General features: G+C 45.0%; 3 protein-coding genes across 8 annotated transcripts; 1 reads left to right on the forward strand and 2 right to left on the reverse strand.

Moving 5' to 3' along the window:
• Positions 1-1,188: 1,188 nt before the first annotated feature.
• On the reverse strand, positions 1,189-4,021 carry LOC143180175 (uncharacterized). Its single transcript, XM_076379715.1, is given in 8 exon segments — positions 1,189-1,452; positions 1,454-1,592; positions 1,595-1,662; positions 1,802-2,337; positions 2,406-2,772; positions 2,850-3,183; positions 3,245-3,797; positions 3,878-4,021. Coding segments are annotated over 8 exon segments (2,259 nt in total). The 3' UTR covers positions 1,189-1,334.
• A 941-nt stretch (positions 4,022-4,962) lies between these two features.
• On the forward strand, positions 4,963-7,496 carry LOC143180176 (arylsulfatase B). Its single transcript, XM_076379716.1, has 8 exons — positions 4,963-5,070; positions 5,135-5,308; positions 5,760-5,972; positions 6,039-6,288; positions 6,368-6,547; positions 6,653-6,919; positions 6,987-7,260; positions 7,326-7,496. The coding sequence occupies exons 1-8, from the start codon at positions 4,963-4,965 to the stop codon at positions 7,492-7,494; spliced, it is 1,635 nt and encodes a 544-aa protein (XP_076235831.1). The 3' UTR covers positions 7,495-7,496.
• Positions 7,497-7,572: 76 nt separating this feature from the next.
• LOC143180076 (uncharacterized protein KIAA0930 homolog) lies at positions 7,573-14,609 on the reverse strand. Of its 6 annotated transcripts, XM_076379602.1 has the most exons (9): positions 14,178-14,600; positions 12,096-12,415; positions 11,531-11,794; positions 11,283-11,382; positions 10,864-11,169; positions 9,915-10,106; positions 9,106-9,681; positions 7,883-8,032; positions 7,573-7,767 (listed from the first exon to the last, which is right to left on the reverse strand). In XM_076379602.1, the coding sequence occupies exons 1-9, from the start codon at positions 14,296-14,298 to the stop codon at positions 7,727-7,729; spliced, it is 2,070 nt and encodes a 689-aa protein (XP_076235717.1). In that variant the 5' UTR covers positions 14,299-14,600; the 3' UTR covers positions 7,573-7,726. The 6 variants fall into 6 exon arrangements, with proteins under 6 accessions (XP_076235717.1, XP_076235718.1, XP_076235719.1 ...); XM_076379603.1 differs by lacking the exon at positions 9,915-10,106 and having other exon boundaries at positions 14,178-14,601; XM_076379604.1 differs by lacking the exons at positions 9,106-9,681; positions 9,915-10,106 and having other exon boundaries at positions 14,178-14,598.
• Between the last annotated feature and the right edge of the window lie 786 nt (positions 14,610-15,395).

Here is a 15,395-nt window from a genome sequence, read left to right on the forward strand (position 1 = left end):
ACGGGGGAGGGCAGTTACGCACAATTCCACAGTCAACAATTCGGACAAGCTTCCTCCGTTCGTGGATTCCATTGCACCAAAATTCTTACCAACATAAGGGTTGCTGTACATTTACAGGGACCTAGCAGTTCGATCGAATCAGTGGACACACCTTTATTTAATTATCGTTTAAGCTTTCGGATTCGAGGAGTAACTTCGGTTTGACCGCGACTCAAGCGCAAAGGTCTTCTCTTTCTTTCCGCTTCCGGTAGATCCTTCAAAGGAGGATGTGTGCGTCTTTCATGCGCGTGTCGTACGAATGATTCAACGAGAGGAGTTCGTTGAAGTCGATGTTCGGATCGCGATTCGACCTCGAAACACGCAACAACCAGCAACAGCAGCAACGGGAAGCAAGGGGCGAGGTGTGGGTGGAGGAGATGGAGGAGCAGGAGAGAAAGGAGACGCGAGAACGAGGGAAAGAAAGACCGTGACAATATATACATATATACATATATATATACATATATATATCTATATATTTGCAAGATATTTTGCGAGCAGGGCTTTTTTATCTATTTTATAGTAATCTCAGCTTAAGCGGATTGCGAGAGTGGGAGAGAATACGAGATCGTTTTGTTAAGCAAACGTTGAGGAAGAATGGAGACTAGAGTTGAAGAGAGAAAGAGTGGAGTGAGAGGGAGAGAGAGTGAGGGAGAGAAAGGGAGAACGAGAGAGGGAGAGAAAGATTTATGCGCAGCTGACAAACGGTTTGTAAATTGCGTACATAAAATAGATAAATGACCGTCGGTTTAAACAAAAATGGAGGCGGTTTCACTATGTCGTATACTCTACGTTTTGTTTGTTTTGCGCCTTAGGCTTGCATTATGATTAATCTGGTTCTTATTATTATTAATTATGAATTATCACAATCATCGTCATCATATTATTATTCTTATTATTATTATTATTAATTTTATTATTAATTTTATTATTATTATTACTATTATTGTGTATATGGTATAAATTGTAAAAAGGAACGTATTTACTATAACATATTCATTTTACGGGGATTTACGAGATCCTTTGAATGAACAAATTGTTTAAAATAAAGTGAAGGAATAAATAAAATATTGACCAATTAACATGCGATTTGTTTCCACCCCTGTTTCTTACAACGAGCTTCGTGACCGCTACTGGGAGTATCCTTGATTCCCCAATCCCTTCTTCCTCCTCCCTCCTTCCTTAGACCTCAAATGCTGCGCCAGAATTTCCAGAAGAAAGACCAAAGTCGAGGCCCCAAATCTTCCGATCAGTATGTAAAGCATGAACGCGAGATCTTTCAGCTTCATCACATCCTATCCTTTCTTCCCACCGTCTTTGGTCTTCTTCAGCCACTTGCACACGTAACGAGCCATCGTCCTCGCCTGCCAATGATCAATCAGTCCTGCCTGCGACACATGCCTCACAAGGAAACAGTCTGTCTGTCAGAAACCTGCCTCGTCGCACCACCAAGGACGAATATAGCATGGATATCGTGTACTGCGAAAGGTGTAGCTTTTCAATTGCTATTCGAAATAAATCAGACTTGTCCGCTGCGCAGGCGACCTTCTCCAGTTCCAATGATTCACTCTCTTGACAAGAGAGAACAGGATATCGTCGAAAACAGCGTTTTTGTAGCTACGATATGAATGTCAATATTTGTCGAGTGTTCCTAATAATTAGTATCTTGTAAATCCCAGAGGAGCTTCGTCGACAGTTTGTATCCAGTAAGTCGAATTACTTGGAACCTTATCGATGGAGTCACGAATAGTTATCCCGCTACTTATTTCGTTTTTTGAACTTTGCAAGCTTAAAACTTTTCTTCCAATAGTCTGTTCGATATCTTCCAATTATCGTTTCAGCAAGAAACACCGCAGCTGCGCAAGAGTAGCCAATTCCAAGCAAGTAAAAACTAAACGTTAAGTGTTTAGTTTCCAAGATCCTGAATCTCCTTTCGTTCTCCAGCTGTTTCCTCTTCAAAAGCAGGAACATCTTCCTTGTGTTGTGCTCCTTCCACATGGTTACCAATCCAGTCTCCACAGCGTTTCGTATCATGTCAGACACCCTCTGAAACAGCGGCCAGTTCTCTCTAGTCACGTATACATGTACGCTGTGCTGTATGGTCTTCGATCGATAAAGATTATCGTTCTCGATCCTCGTGTTCAGGTGAAGACAGTCACCCAAACACGCAGCGCGGTTCGATTGAAGGACACGCTGCTTGCACTCCTCGTATCCAACACTGTGGAAACGTGATTTTAGGACAGGATCGTTGATTTCATGTGTGTAGTAGACGGAACCGAATATTTGGTACTTGGAGTTCTGAGGAATAATAAATAAAGTTTGTATTTGCTCATTTACGTATCGAATTAGAAGCATATTTCCCATACCTTGAGGTCTTCCGAGGTCCTGATATTCGGCAGAGAAACGGGCACAGTAAGCAAAGAGGCCCAGTGACTTTGCAGCAGCGCGTTCACTATTAAAAATAGAAGGAGAACATTGCTGAAGAAGATTCTGAAGGCAGTCTGCTCTGGCAGTCGACGCATAGACACTGCGGTCATTAAACGGATTATGTTTAAGACCGCTGGTGAGAATCCTTGACATTTGGTAAGTACAATGAAGACGATGAAGAAGACAGCGATATTCCCCGTCATCACGCTGGGTGACATAAACGACAGGATCTTCGTGAATTCCGATATTTCTCCTGCTTCTTGAGTAATTACACACAAGCCGTCTTCGCCGTGAGGATACGTATGACTATATAAAATAGTAATAATACTTGGTGGACATTATCTTTTTATTTTTTTGCGTTTAAATTGGAAGAAGATACGTACTCGATCTTCCACATAGTGTGCAGGCTTCTCACGTTCATACCCATGTCCACTATACCACTGCCCACATCGGCCAACATTCCTGCCATGTTCCCATGCAACCCAACCCCGCCAAGATCGTAAGCGGTGCCATTGTAAATGATTACGTTTAACGTAGCATTAAGTTTTTTGAACAGTAGCTTTACGATTTCGCTGTTATCGCCAGAGAATTTGTCCAGACCTGGTTTATCGCGATCTATGCGAAGGTGAGGCGTGAATGAGATCGCGTTCAGTAGAATTTCGTAGCCGTTCAGATTGGTTGTTTTATCGAAAACTAGATTGTCACACTTCTGTGAATCTGTAAATACTTCGATTAAAATTGAAAGCACAGCTTTCAGTCAAGTCCACTTTTCAAGTACTACCTTGGTATTTTTTTTTCAGCAAAATCCATGGATGTCCCTTTCGTCCTTTAAAATGTCCAGCGTGTTGCCAAATGCTTGGAGCGTTGTTGGAGTAAGGATCGTAGGTGTAGAAGACGAGTCCTTCTTCAGGATCGATACAAAAGAACACAGTGGAGAGTAAATCGTACTCCCAAGCAGTCCAAAGGAAATTGTACGAATTCACACAACCTCGTTCTTCGGTCTTTCTGTCTATTAAGATATGGAACCCCTTAAAATTCGCCCAAGTAGAGTCTTTGATTCTTTGCAGGAGCAATCTCAACATGGGTTGAGAAGGAGCGATCACGATAAAGTGGTGAAGTTTCCAAAGAAGATGTATAAAGGTGAATTGTTTATACACTGTAAACGAATATTTGCTCAACGTGAAGAGCTGAAAGGCATTTACTTTCGATTCTGCAATCAGAGCCACTGGAATATTGTGGAGAATCGATTTCTGCAAGAATTCTTCATATTGCCCTGCTAACAGGAGACCGTTCTTCAACTCGAACATCGTGCAAGATCGCATAACAATCATCTGAAAAAGCACTCTTTTACATTCAAAGATTTAATTCAAACGTAACTTAACCATAACAAGTAGAATTCGAGATTTTATACCGTTTCTTCAACCAAGTCATTATATGAAACCTTGCTTTTTACTGATCCATTTACGACTATTATGGAAATCAGTAGAACAATATTTCCAATTGCTTTAAGCATTATCTCAGCTTCTCTGCTTGACTGCGTATAGCAATATAACATTCTTAAAGATTCATTTCATTGTCAGCGACTTCAAAGCTTCGCTAGTTTACCCACTTTTTATATTTTCGAATGAGTAGTACCTACGTATGTCTGATTTTTGAATTTAGTAGCTATAATCTTCTTATAAAACCTCCTGGCTTAGTGGCTGCTGTCCGCCAACAAAATGACTGTAGGTGTAGCGGGACACTTCCCCTTTTACCGGAACGTGTACATCATTTTCGCCATAATCGTTTAACCGCGATAATTATCTTAATCGACGTATTTCCATTTTGATGGTTCGATAAGGCACCGTACAATTTTCGTCAGGTTCCCTATCGTGTTTCGGATACAATATCATTTTGCTGAACATAACTGATGAAAGCTTCATCAAGATAGTCATATTGAATTCGTAATAATTTGGAATGGAATTTTTATTTTTTAGGAGCTGAATTAGGGAGTAGGGAGTTGTAGGGAGTTGTAGGGAGTGTCTTCAGTTATTATCTATTCAGCAGAATTACCGAATCAATCCAAAAACCGCACCATCTGAACTAGCTGGTAGGGGAACTGCCCCACCACGATGGAGACGAATTAGAGACAGTTTGGCGTCGACCATCGCACTGAGTACTCGTTCTTCACGCCAGAGGCAACAGCAAGAGGAAGAAAACTGTTTGCATGTAAGTTTCACTCTGCTCTTCGCTATTCCATCAACTCTTAAAGCCAATATTTCTTACACGACAAATAATTCTGTGATGTTTCGAATTCAAGTATTCTATGCCTCCTTGGGGAGCCATCTAAATTCACATTTAAACGTTCATCAATCCTGAAAAGTTCAACAAACTTTACGCGAGACGGTTCTTCGAGGTATTGGAAGGGACGAGGATATACGAAAATAGAATTCCCACAAGGAACCGGTTTTTAGGTTCTCCACGAGACGGTGCGCGACCTGTTAGCTGAGTAGTAGGATGATAGGACCACGAGGAGTGCAGTTGCTGTCACTGATTAGCTTTGCCAGTTTACGCGTGGCTGCGAACGATCAACCACACATCGTTTTTATCCTAGCTGATGACTTGGTAAACTGCCTTATTAATTTTCCAGTCTAAATAATAAGTAATTGTTTCTGAATGGAACGAATAGGGATGGAACGACGTGGGATTTCACGGTTCTGGGGAAATCCCGACGCCCAACATCGATGCTCTGGCCTACTCTGGCCTCATCTTGAATCGGTATTATGTCACTCCGATTTGCACACCGTCCAGGAGTGCTCTGATGACAGGCAAACATCCTATTCACACAGGAATGCAACACGGGGTACGTGAGTCAGCAAGAGCAACGCAGCGAATGTAAATAGGGCGCCATGTCATTTTGTTCTTAACTGTTTCATCGCATAAATAGCTGGCTCGTTGTGTACGTGCTTAATAAGTGCATAGAACATTGAGTATGTGTCTAGACAACTGTGCGTCTAAACAAGTAATAGTCTAGCCATTAGCCTAGCGTTCTAGTTTCTAATTTAAAGTAATTGTGATTGCTGTAGAATATTGCACTAAGAAGCCACGTCTTTTTGAGGTTTTTATATTTTATTATTAACTTACCTGCATGTCGTTTTGATTGTCAGTAAAAAATAAGAACAGAGAAAGGATGATTGACCTTTAGGTACAGCGTTACGAAACGTAGAATCGTGGATCTTGATAAGACAGATTCGTTCCTAAGTGTTTTAAATGTAGAAATTGATATGTATGTAATGTGTATCCTTCCTGATTAGGTTCTAAAATGTGCTGAACCCCGAGGACTACCTCTTCACGAGAAACTTCTGCCCGAATATCTTCGAGAGCTCGGTTACAGAACTCACATCGTCGGCAAATGGCATCTAGGCTTCTATACGAAGGAATACACGCCCACTTACAGAGGATTCGATTCGCATACAGGATTCTGGAGCGGTCATCAGGATTATTTCGATCATAGCGCCGTTGAGAGTGTAAGAAAACTACTGAGGATCCTTGCAATCTATTCATAGATTACAGTTTACCTTATCTGAACGCAGCCTTATTGGGGCCTGGACATGAGACGAGGTCTCGACCCAGCCTGGGACCTGCATGGCCAGTACTCCACCGATATTTTTACCAACGAAGCGGTAAAACTGATAGAAAATCACAATGCTACGCGCCCTATGTTTCTTTACCTCGCCCACGCGGCTGTGCACTCAGGAAATCCTTATAATCCTCTTCCAGCGCCAGATCAGGATGTCGCCAAGTTTAATCTTATCAACAATTATAATCGAAGGCGCTTCGCTGGTAACTGGACAACCTTCCATTATAAAAATGAAGAAAAATTCGCTGATTCTCTAAGGAGTAACTATAATTATTATTCCAGGTATGCTAAGTAAGCTAGACGAGTCAGTTGGTCACGTAGTCGAAGCTCTTCACAAGAAAGGGATGCTGAAGAATAGTATAATAGTCTTTTCCACAGACAACGGTGGTCCACCAGCCGGTTTCAACTTGAACGCCGCTTCCAATTGGCCACTGAGGGGTACAAAGAACACCCTTTGGGAAGGTAGATCCTCCAATAAGACTTACGAACAAGTAAATTTGGTAGCCTGAATTGAAAAGTGTGTTTCTAGCTATTTTCTAGACCCTGACATTACTTCACTTTTACTAGGTGGTATCAGGGGAGCAGGGTTGATCTGGTCTCCAAGACTAGTTCGCCCTGGAAGGGTCGCTAGACAATTGTTCCACATCAGCGACTGGTTGCCGACACTCTTAGCTGCTGCTGGCGGTGATGCTTCCAATTTGACTATCGATGGTTTCAATCTGTGGCAAGCTTTAAGCGAGGACATCAAATCCTTGCGAAAAAGTGTTCTTCATAATATAGACGACATATTTGGTGTCTCTGCCATCATGAATGGCGATTGGAAGTTCATGAAGGGTAAGAAGTGCTTCTATTATTTCTGTTAAGATTGACTGCTAACTCTACGCAAGTATTTTGTCCAAAGGGACTACCTATAATGGGCAATGGGATAACTGGTACGGCCCATCAGGAAGAGAATGGGTCTACGATGTGGGAGGCGTGATCGGCAGTGCTGTTGGTCGAGCATTAGCTAACATCGGCTTAGCTCCGTCTTCAGATACTGTTCGAAGGCTTCGAGAAGAGGCCACGATCAAATGTTCACCGAAGATTGACAGTTTACCTCCATGCCAGCCTCTCGAGGAAGCTTGTCTCTTCAACGTCCGTCAGGATCCTTGCGAGTACAACAATCTTATGAAGGAGTAAGCCATTTTTATTCTTACTCAAAGCGAAGTGGGTCCTATGGATTTTTATTATTATTTTTAAGGTTCCCCACAATCGCCAACATGTTGAAAGAGGAGTTAGAAAGATTGAATGCCACGGCGGTGCAACCTGGAAACCGACCCTGGGACAGTCGAGCGAATCCTAAGTTCTGGGATCACACGTGGACTAATTTCGGAGACTACTTGAACACGTTACAGATTAACGTCAGCTGAAGTAGGGTGAAAAAGGAGGAAACGAAGGCTGAGGACATGTTCAAATTCGACCAAAGTATTATGTAAGCGTTTATACAGTTAACAAAGGGGGATTGTAAATAATATCTCGTTTATTTCTTAATCTATACATGTGAATTTTGTTGGGCCACGGTTTCGCCGTACAAAGTGAGAAATGAAATGCAGAAAACGGAGAAAACTCTGTCAAAATAAAGAATAAAATGTCGTGTTACGGCTAGAACGTCAGAATAGGTCCTTCCCGATGATCGAGAATATCTGCAACACGCAAATAGAGGTCGTTTGCAAATCAACTCTGCAAAACTTCCAATCACTTTTCATTCAAGAGCTACATAATGCTCGTGAACAAATTCTATCACGTTCTATCGCGTACCTTTGGCAATGCTCCACCAGGGTAACGTAATATACGTGAGATACGCATTGAGGGGAACCGATTGGGCCCGCTTGGTCTCTTTCCAGAAATGGAAGGTCTGGGTGAACCCTCGCATCGTCCACAGCGGGTTGTAAGCGCCGTCGTCCAGCTCTGATGGCACACAGAGAACAAGCTCTATTACTAACAATGGTCCTTAATCTCAGTGAGACTCGACCTACGTTTTAGATCCTGGAATGATTCGTGTCGACCAGTTAAGCAGGACAGTGGATAGCACGTGGGATGTTGCAGATGTAGCGAACTGGGATCGAGGGATTGGATCGAGACTGGAAAGCTGATTCGAAATTGGGGCGATCCTAGATGGCCAGGTATTTATTCAAGAGGGAGAAGTGTAAGGCGGAAATCTGTTGAAGTGATGCAGCAATACACATCGGCTACAGGTGCGCAAGAACAAACACAGTAGGGGATGCACTAGCTTCTTTCTTGGAAAGGTGTTCGATATCCTGAAACACTGTGCAGAGAGATCGAACACCATGAAACAAAACGGGGAGGATGAATCGCTATGGCTACGACAGATCGCAACGCGCAAATTGCTCTATCGATCTTCCTTCGCCGCGATAATGAAAGCCTTCCGAGGTTCTCGACGACAGTAAATGACTATGGATGACTATGTTTATACCGGTGGTGAAACTCCTAGATCAGATTGTCAGCAAGGCTTCTCGAATAGCGTTCTACGGAGTCAATTAGAGTTATTTAGTTTCTCTCAGACCACCACCAGCACTACGAAACATCGTCATATTCCTAACAACAACCAGGGACTAATCAGCTATCTCGTAGACGAAGGCACTCCCGTTGCCATTCTCATTTCACCATCCTCATAAACACAGTCATGGGCTGAGCAATGGTCGTACAAACGGACACGCAAAGTTGCCTTTCTAAGCGAGGTGCTATGAGTATCGCGGACAGACGGATTGAGCTCAATGGACAAAGTGACTGCTGGCTGTTTGTTGTAGAGGCTGCTCGCTAAACGGTCGTTGTCTCGATAAAGATTCTTTAAAAAACAGAAAACCTTAAACTCTAAAAATCGTCGAAGATTCCAGCAGAAAATTTGCTCAGCTCGCAGGGAAGGCACCGTTTACCGAGCAGCCCAAGTATTAGTATAATCGTGAGCGCGTGATCGTTTATAGGGTGGTGTGTGTGTCGGGCAGGGGGGAAGAAGAATTTACCCTGTGAGCCGGGGCGGCGCGGGAGCTCGCACCAGTAGTAGATAGCTGTTCCATCTGGTGTGACTCGATGAGGAGGAAGTGGGTTGCCCGTGAAGCTTCCGGATAGCGCTCGTCTTCGTCTTCTCCTCGGCAGGGTCGCGCTCTGCCTGTGCGTGGTCAGGTTGCCGCGCGTGATACGAGCGTTCGCGTTTTTGTCTCTGATCGGCTCGTCGTTCGTGTTCTTGTTCCGACCAGTGAAGTACTCTTCGTGGTCGGAGCCCGCGGACCTAAGGCGACGTCGTCCATCTGGTCGTCGAGACCTGAACACTTCGTCGTCGCTGAGCCTACGATGCTCCTCGTCGTTCTCCAGGTTGTTGATCCTCTCGTGATTGATCTGCCCGGTGCTGTAAGGCCTCCGTTTCCGGTTATTGTCCTCCTGCCCCTCCTCGTAACCCAAAGGTAGTTCCTCCTTGCCGTGGACCATTATCGCGCCTGCATCCAGCTTCTGTCGGACGTTGTCGTCGGTGAGACAGGGCGCAGCTGGCACCAGTATCTCGCTACCGACCTCGATATGGTTGTGCTGATGGTTCTGGAGGCCTGCCACGAAACAACTCGTTCGACTATCTGCGCGGTCCCCGTCTTTCCACGATTCCCCGCCTTTCCTTCGATTCTTGGTCTCTTATTTCGCCGGTGTTTCAGCCCTCGCAACATTCTATCTCGTGCAGTGTTCTCTACTTAACGCGATAACAAGGTAGGAGCAGCTTGTGCAAGCTTCTGAGAGGCGCAAGAGACAAAGAACGATCGTCCCGAGCACGGAGGAGCACGCTCACCGTGTGTTTCGTGATAGGCCTCCTTGCGGTTCGACGAGTTCTCGTTTCCAGCACGCTCCCACGAGTTACGTTGCTTTTGCTTCGGACGTTGCTGTTTGCTAGGAAGCAGAGGGGATCTGCGTCGTCTGGCGTGAGGACTCCTGCGATTTCCTGGTGAGCCCCGACCGCCCCAGCTGCTATCCTGTAGATCGGCTACAAAGGAAAGAGCCGGCATGGCACGTGCCACTGATTAGAGACAAAAGGCATACGTTCTTTCTCTCGTTTCGAGTTCGTTTTGCGTTTTCGTTTCGCTTGCGACTGTTTCTACTCGCTCGGCCATTCCGTGAGAAGCGCAGTAGGATGAGCACGGAGGTTCGCGTGTGGTGGTGTTGGTGGTGGTACTCTAGCTGTCTCTTCTCGACGTGTCTCACGATGTACTTCGCTACTTCTCTTTGTTCGCATCTTTTCCGTATTCTTACTTTTGAAATTTTCTGGGAAACGCTTCGATCATTCGCGGTAAGTACTGATCGGTTCGCAGAGAATTGCAATCGATCTCTGCGATTCATTTCGCTACGTCGAACTAATTGGAAGTAACTGAAAATTTCGAGACAGGTCGCAGAGAGTGTCAGAGAGGCATGCATCTCCCGTGTCTCGATCGTAGCGACCTGGTCAACTAAACGGAACTCATCGAACCGAAGAAACTGGTGTAGAAAGAAAATTACTCTGAAAGAGGGGTGCCGCGAGTAAACGAAAATCATTCAGAACTGATCCTAGAAGGGATTGAACTATAGTCGATAAAGAAATGTGCAGAAGACACAGAGATATGTTACACAACAGCATGCACGGTCAATCTTGAGGAATGCAGGCAGAAAAAAGTAGGAAAGGGTAAAAGTGAAAAAGATTAAATGTTCTATTTGTTTCGCGATTTCCGTTCCGCTCTCGATTCATCGAAACAACAGCTTCTAGTTACCATCTCGGACGTCCCCAGCTTCGATCTCGCTCAGACCGTTTGCCATCGAGTCCAACCCCTCGTTCTCCGACCTGGCCTTCGTTGCCACGCTGTCTGGCTTCGTTTTCCAGCCGCCTCGCACGAAATTGTTTAAATTGGCAATGGGGTCCGATAGCCTTCGTTGATGACGATACATGAACAGTTCCTCGGCGTCGTCCCAGTCTGCGTCCCAGAGGGAATCAGTGGCGCAATAGCCTGGCTCGGAGGTAGGGGTCTCCGCTCCTGAGCCTTTAGGTTTGGTCACTGCCATCTCGGCGTGCCCCTTGCCTGAAAGATGGAACACTGAAGTTCGAGGGAAGCAAGGACAGAGGTATTTTTAGCGCGAATCATTTTCTTAGAGGGTACTTTGTAACTGTTTGGAAAGGATTTAATGACCATACCACGAGGTCCCTTCATTCGGACGAATTCTATTCTCTGCGAAGCTGCACCGGAGAACAGGCCGAAGGTCATGCGTTGTGCCATTTTGGTGCTGAGGCTGGACTAAAAATAGAAGCGACGGAGTTACCAAGTTGGGCAAGCTTCTGATTGTTTTAGCACTTTATCTGCCGCCCGTATACATGCTTGCAGTGTTACGTAAGATGCAGTAAAGCGTGAAAAGTGTAGATGAAAAGGTACAGAGGAGACGTACCCTCGCGTCGTACACTTTCTTCAACGCGTCGTATCTGATTGAACCGAGGAAAATGACACCCTGAATTGCACCCTCCCTGTCAGACGCAACCAGCTCCACGCATACCATCTCACCATCCCTGACTAGAATATCACAGAAAACTTCGTCGAAATTGTCCACCATGAAGCAGATGTGCGGGTAGGTTATCTCTTCGATGTCCCCTTTCGCATCCATGCGACGACGACTGGGACTCGCGTACACCTTCTGCGAGTGTCTTCGTAGAACCTGTGGAGAACGTTTCCTCGTTAAGACGAGATCGAGATCAGAATGGAACTTGTGGTTCTCTAACTTATGGAAATCTTCAAAGTTACAGACAAAAGGGGATCCTTTCTTGGAACCAAGTCTGAAACTCTAGTAATCTTAACCCTTTTTAAAACTTGGTAAATATGTTATCTCAAAATTGAGAGTTATATCAAATCCTAGTGATTAAGGCAAAAGACTAATCCTCAAGTTCTCTTTCTCTAGTTCCAAGTATGATTCTCTAGTAAAATAGGATATGACTGGCCAAGTCATTGGCGCGTCTCACTTGCAATTCCTTGGGGCTCGTCCTTGTGCAGATAGCCAAAGTGAGCGTGTAGTCGAATTGATGTACGACCAGATTCAGGTACACGGTTTCCTCCCAATCGATGTCGGGATCTCCGATCGGCAGTTTCTTGCTGTCCTTGCGGAACACGTCCACCTCAGTCTCAAACTTGGGCAGGTACCTCGACGAAGTCTTCACATGCTTCTTGCGAACGAAGAAGAGTAGGTCGTCGCCGTCGATCGTGTGCTCTGCTTGGAAAAGGAAGTGACGAACAAACAGGTCGGTCCAGTAGGTTGTACCTTGAAGAACCACGAACCCGGAGTCTGCAAAAACCCAGTGAAACGAACTGTCACATCGTATTTGGAAACACAGGCGCTAGAAATGAACGAGTGGATTCTTTCCTTGTATTTTTCATGGAAAAAATAAAAGGAAGGTTAGAGATATCAAGGTCGCTTATAAAAATAAGAGCCCTTAATTTACGCGGGGAAAGATCGATCTGGTATTTTTGATGTCCTGCTGTGGGGAGGCTGACATTATCCGTGAAAGGGCAGGACAGGATACTCGAGGGAGGAACAATCGACGACTGAATCTCGAAGCTAGCCGATAATCAATAACGATATTTAGTAAAGGCGGCGATCGACCTAATTGCAGGTCCTATTGACTTCCAGATTTCCTACCCGATGAACTGCATTATTTTGCTCGTAAAGAATATTTTTATATAATATAAATATGAAGAATGACTCTTTTCAAACTTTGTATTAGCATTAGATAACATTGAAACGTGTGTCTCTCCATTATCGTTCAGACATTGGTCGCGTGTTACAAACTTTGTTGGATTCGAGCGCGAAAAATACGATGGACAGGAAAATGTCATTAGAATCGAATCACGCTCGCAGCGTGCGCTTAACTATATAACGACGAAGGATTACGTCATGTTGCATTTATAGAAGCGCTAAGCATTCCTACGAACAAGTTTCTTTTTCATTTGTTTGTGAATAATATTAGTAACCTCCTGAATGTCACTACAGAATAACAGACTAATACATGCTCGATAGGTTAAAAGACATGGAAGATGAGTGTGGATGAAAAACAAAAGGCTTGGAAGGAGTACAAGGTGTCAGAGCGAGGAACAACACGCCGCTTGTTGTGGCACAATCGTTTCAATGCTTTCGACCTTATGTCAGCTTGATTAAAACCGTAAACGCATGCAAATGTATTCCCTCGAATCAACGCAGACACTCTACAGGCAAATCAGACGGAACACCCTAAGCGGTTATGACTTGATTTAATCTTACGTGGATAAACAGGAGTGATCTCGCGTCAGCTGATCAAGGGAGGGAATATTGGAGTCGAAAAATGTGATAGGTTCATCGAATATGTCGAAGAAGTAATTCTTGAAAGCAAAGCAGAGTAGCAAGTGCATAAAGACCACTCGGTCTCTCGTTCACCCCTCATCGCATCGATCGTCAAATCACCCTCGCAGCAGACCCCCGCGTCTACCAAACAAAAGCATCAGTCCCCCAGAAACACACCCCTCGTTCAAGTATGCACCCGCGTCGCAGCTCCCTTCAACCGCGAAATACGGACTCGACGACGCTTATCGTGAGTGGGAGGAATATAGCGAGGTTGTAGACGCAGTAGGAGATGAAGATAATGTACTCGAGGGTTAGGACTTGGGGAATTTCTGGCCAGTAGTGCACTAAAGTCCTGAGTGCAGTATGTGGGAAAGAAACGAAGCGAGATGCTCGAGGCACACTCAAAAAGCTAGCGTTAAACGATCCTCTCAAGAGCACGAGCCGCCAAATGCGCGCTTCCCTGCCCCTCGCACGCCCAAAACGCTTGTTTATCTTGTTCTGCGCAGGTCACACGCTGCTACCAAAAACTGTGCGGGATGCAATTCGAGGTAAAGAGTTAACAACTCTGAGTATTGCATCTATGACCCCACGATGCTTTCCACTGATCAAGATAGATAATTACTCAAGGCTTGCATACACTTCTACCTTTCCTCCTCTATCTCTCTAGCCACATTCCAACTGTTTACTCTACCCCCACTGTAAAATCCAGAAAAATGTAAGGAATACGAACCATCCTTCAGCATCTGCCGAAGCTCCTTCGTCCTCTGGAAGTTGATCTCCTCGAGAAGCTGCTCGAGCATGGTCGGCGGCCTGGCCAGGCCCGAGGACGAGCTGCTCGCCAGAGTAGCCATGCTCAGCTGGCCGATCTCGCGTCCCCCTCAAGGTGTGCTCCTGGCCGACGTCGCGTTCTCACCTCGGCCGCGGAACCACACACCACTCAGGTCGAGTCACGGCTCGCGTCCAACGACGAGAGACGCGAGGATGGAGCCGAGTCGAAGCCAGGTCATCGCGAGTCGTGCACCAAAGTAGCCGGCATCTCTTTTCGTTGCCTCACAGATTCCACAAGGATTTCGTTGTTCTCGGTGGTCCAGCGGCGATCTTATCAGAGCGTTCCCGAAGCTGCCATGACGCCGCGCGACGCTTCGATGCCTGTGGCGGTGGTTCGCGTGCTCAGAATTCACGCTTCTCCGACGGAGTCACCGGGGCCCCGATGACTCGTCGACTGCCTCCCGTTATGTCGCTCGATAATTCCGCGCATGCGAATGCTTGGCGCGCTTCGTTCGCGCTGTCGACGCGCAGTTTTCGAACTGCTCTTCTTACGAGATTTAGCGAAAGCTGTTTCGCGAGAGACAAGGGTACTGAATCGAGTGGTTTATGAGATGGAATTGATGTGCAGAGATTGGTAGTTACTTTAGAAAGCTTTGCTGTTTTTTTGCTTATGCTTTGAAAGCTATTTTTTAGATCATAATTGTAGAATTGAACTGCGTTGGTAGTGTTCTTAGTAAACTCAGGCTATTCATTTTTTTGATTGCATTCCACTTTTCTTATCATTTTCTTGGAAGAGTAATTATGCAATAGTGTGAAATAATTTGTGAGAGTTAATGTTGATTAAAGTTAATGTGTAGCGTGGTATGTTTGAAGTAGATTTTGATTTAGTTTAAAGCGAAGTTGAAAGTATGATGTTTTTGAAGGTAGAGATAATGGTATGAGAGAACGCAATGTGGGTGTTTATCACGGGCGCATTATCTGGAAGACGTCGCTGCTTCCAGGAAGATACGCTGACCTGAAACTGACCTCTTGGCTTCTGATAATGATCCCCCGTTATTGCTGACCGACTTGACATGACACTGCACAAGCTGTTATTTAGAATGAAATAAAATTCGTAGCCTTGGGCTTCGTACTTCGAGCGTTTTGAAATTTGGTGTACGTTTACTGCTTTTTTACAACT

The sequence above is a fragment of the Calliopsis andreniformis genome, chromosome 6 (genome assembly GCF_051401765.1).
Source record: "Calliopsis andreniformis isolate RMS-2024a chromosome 6, iyCalAndr_principal, whole genome shotgun sequence".
Classification (NCBI taxonomy): Eukaryota; Metazoa; Arthropoda; class Insecta; order Hymenoptera; family Andrenidae; genus Calliopsis; species Calliopsis andreniformis.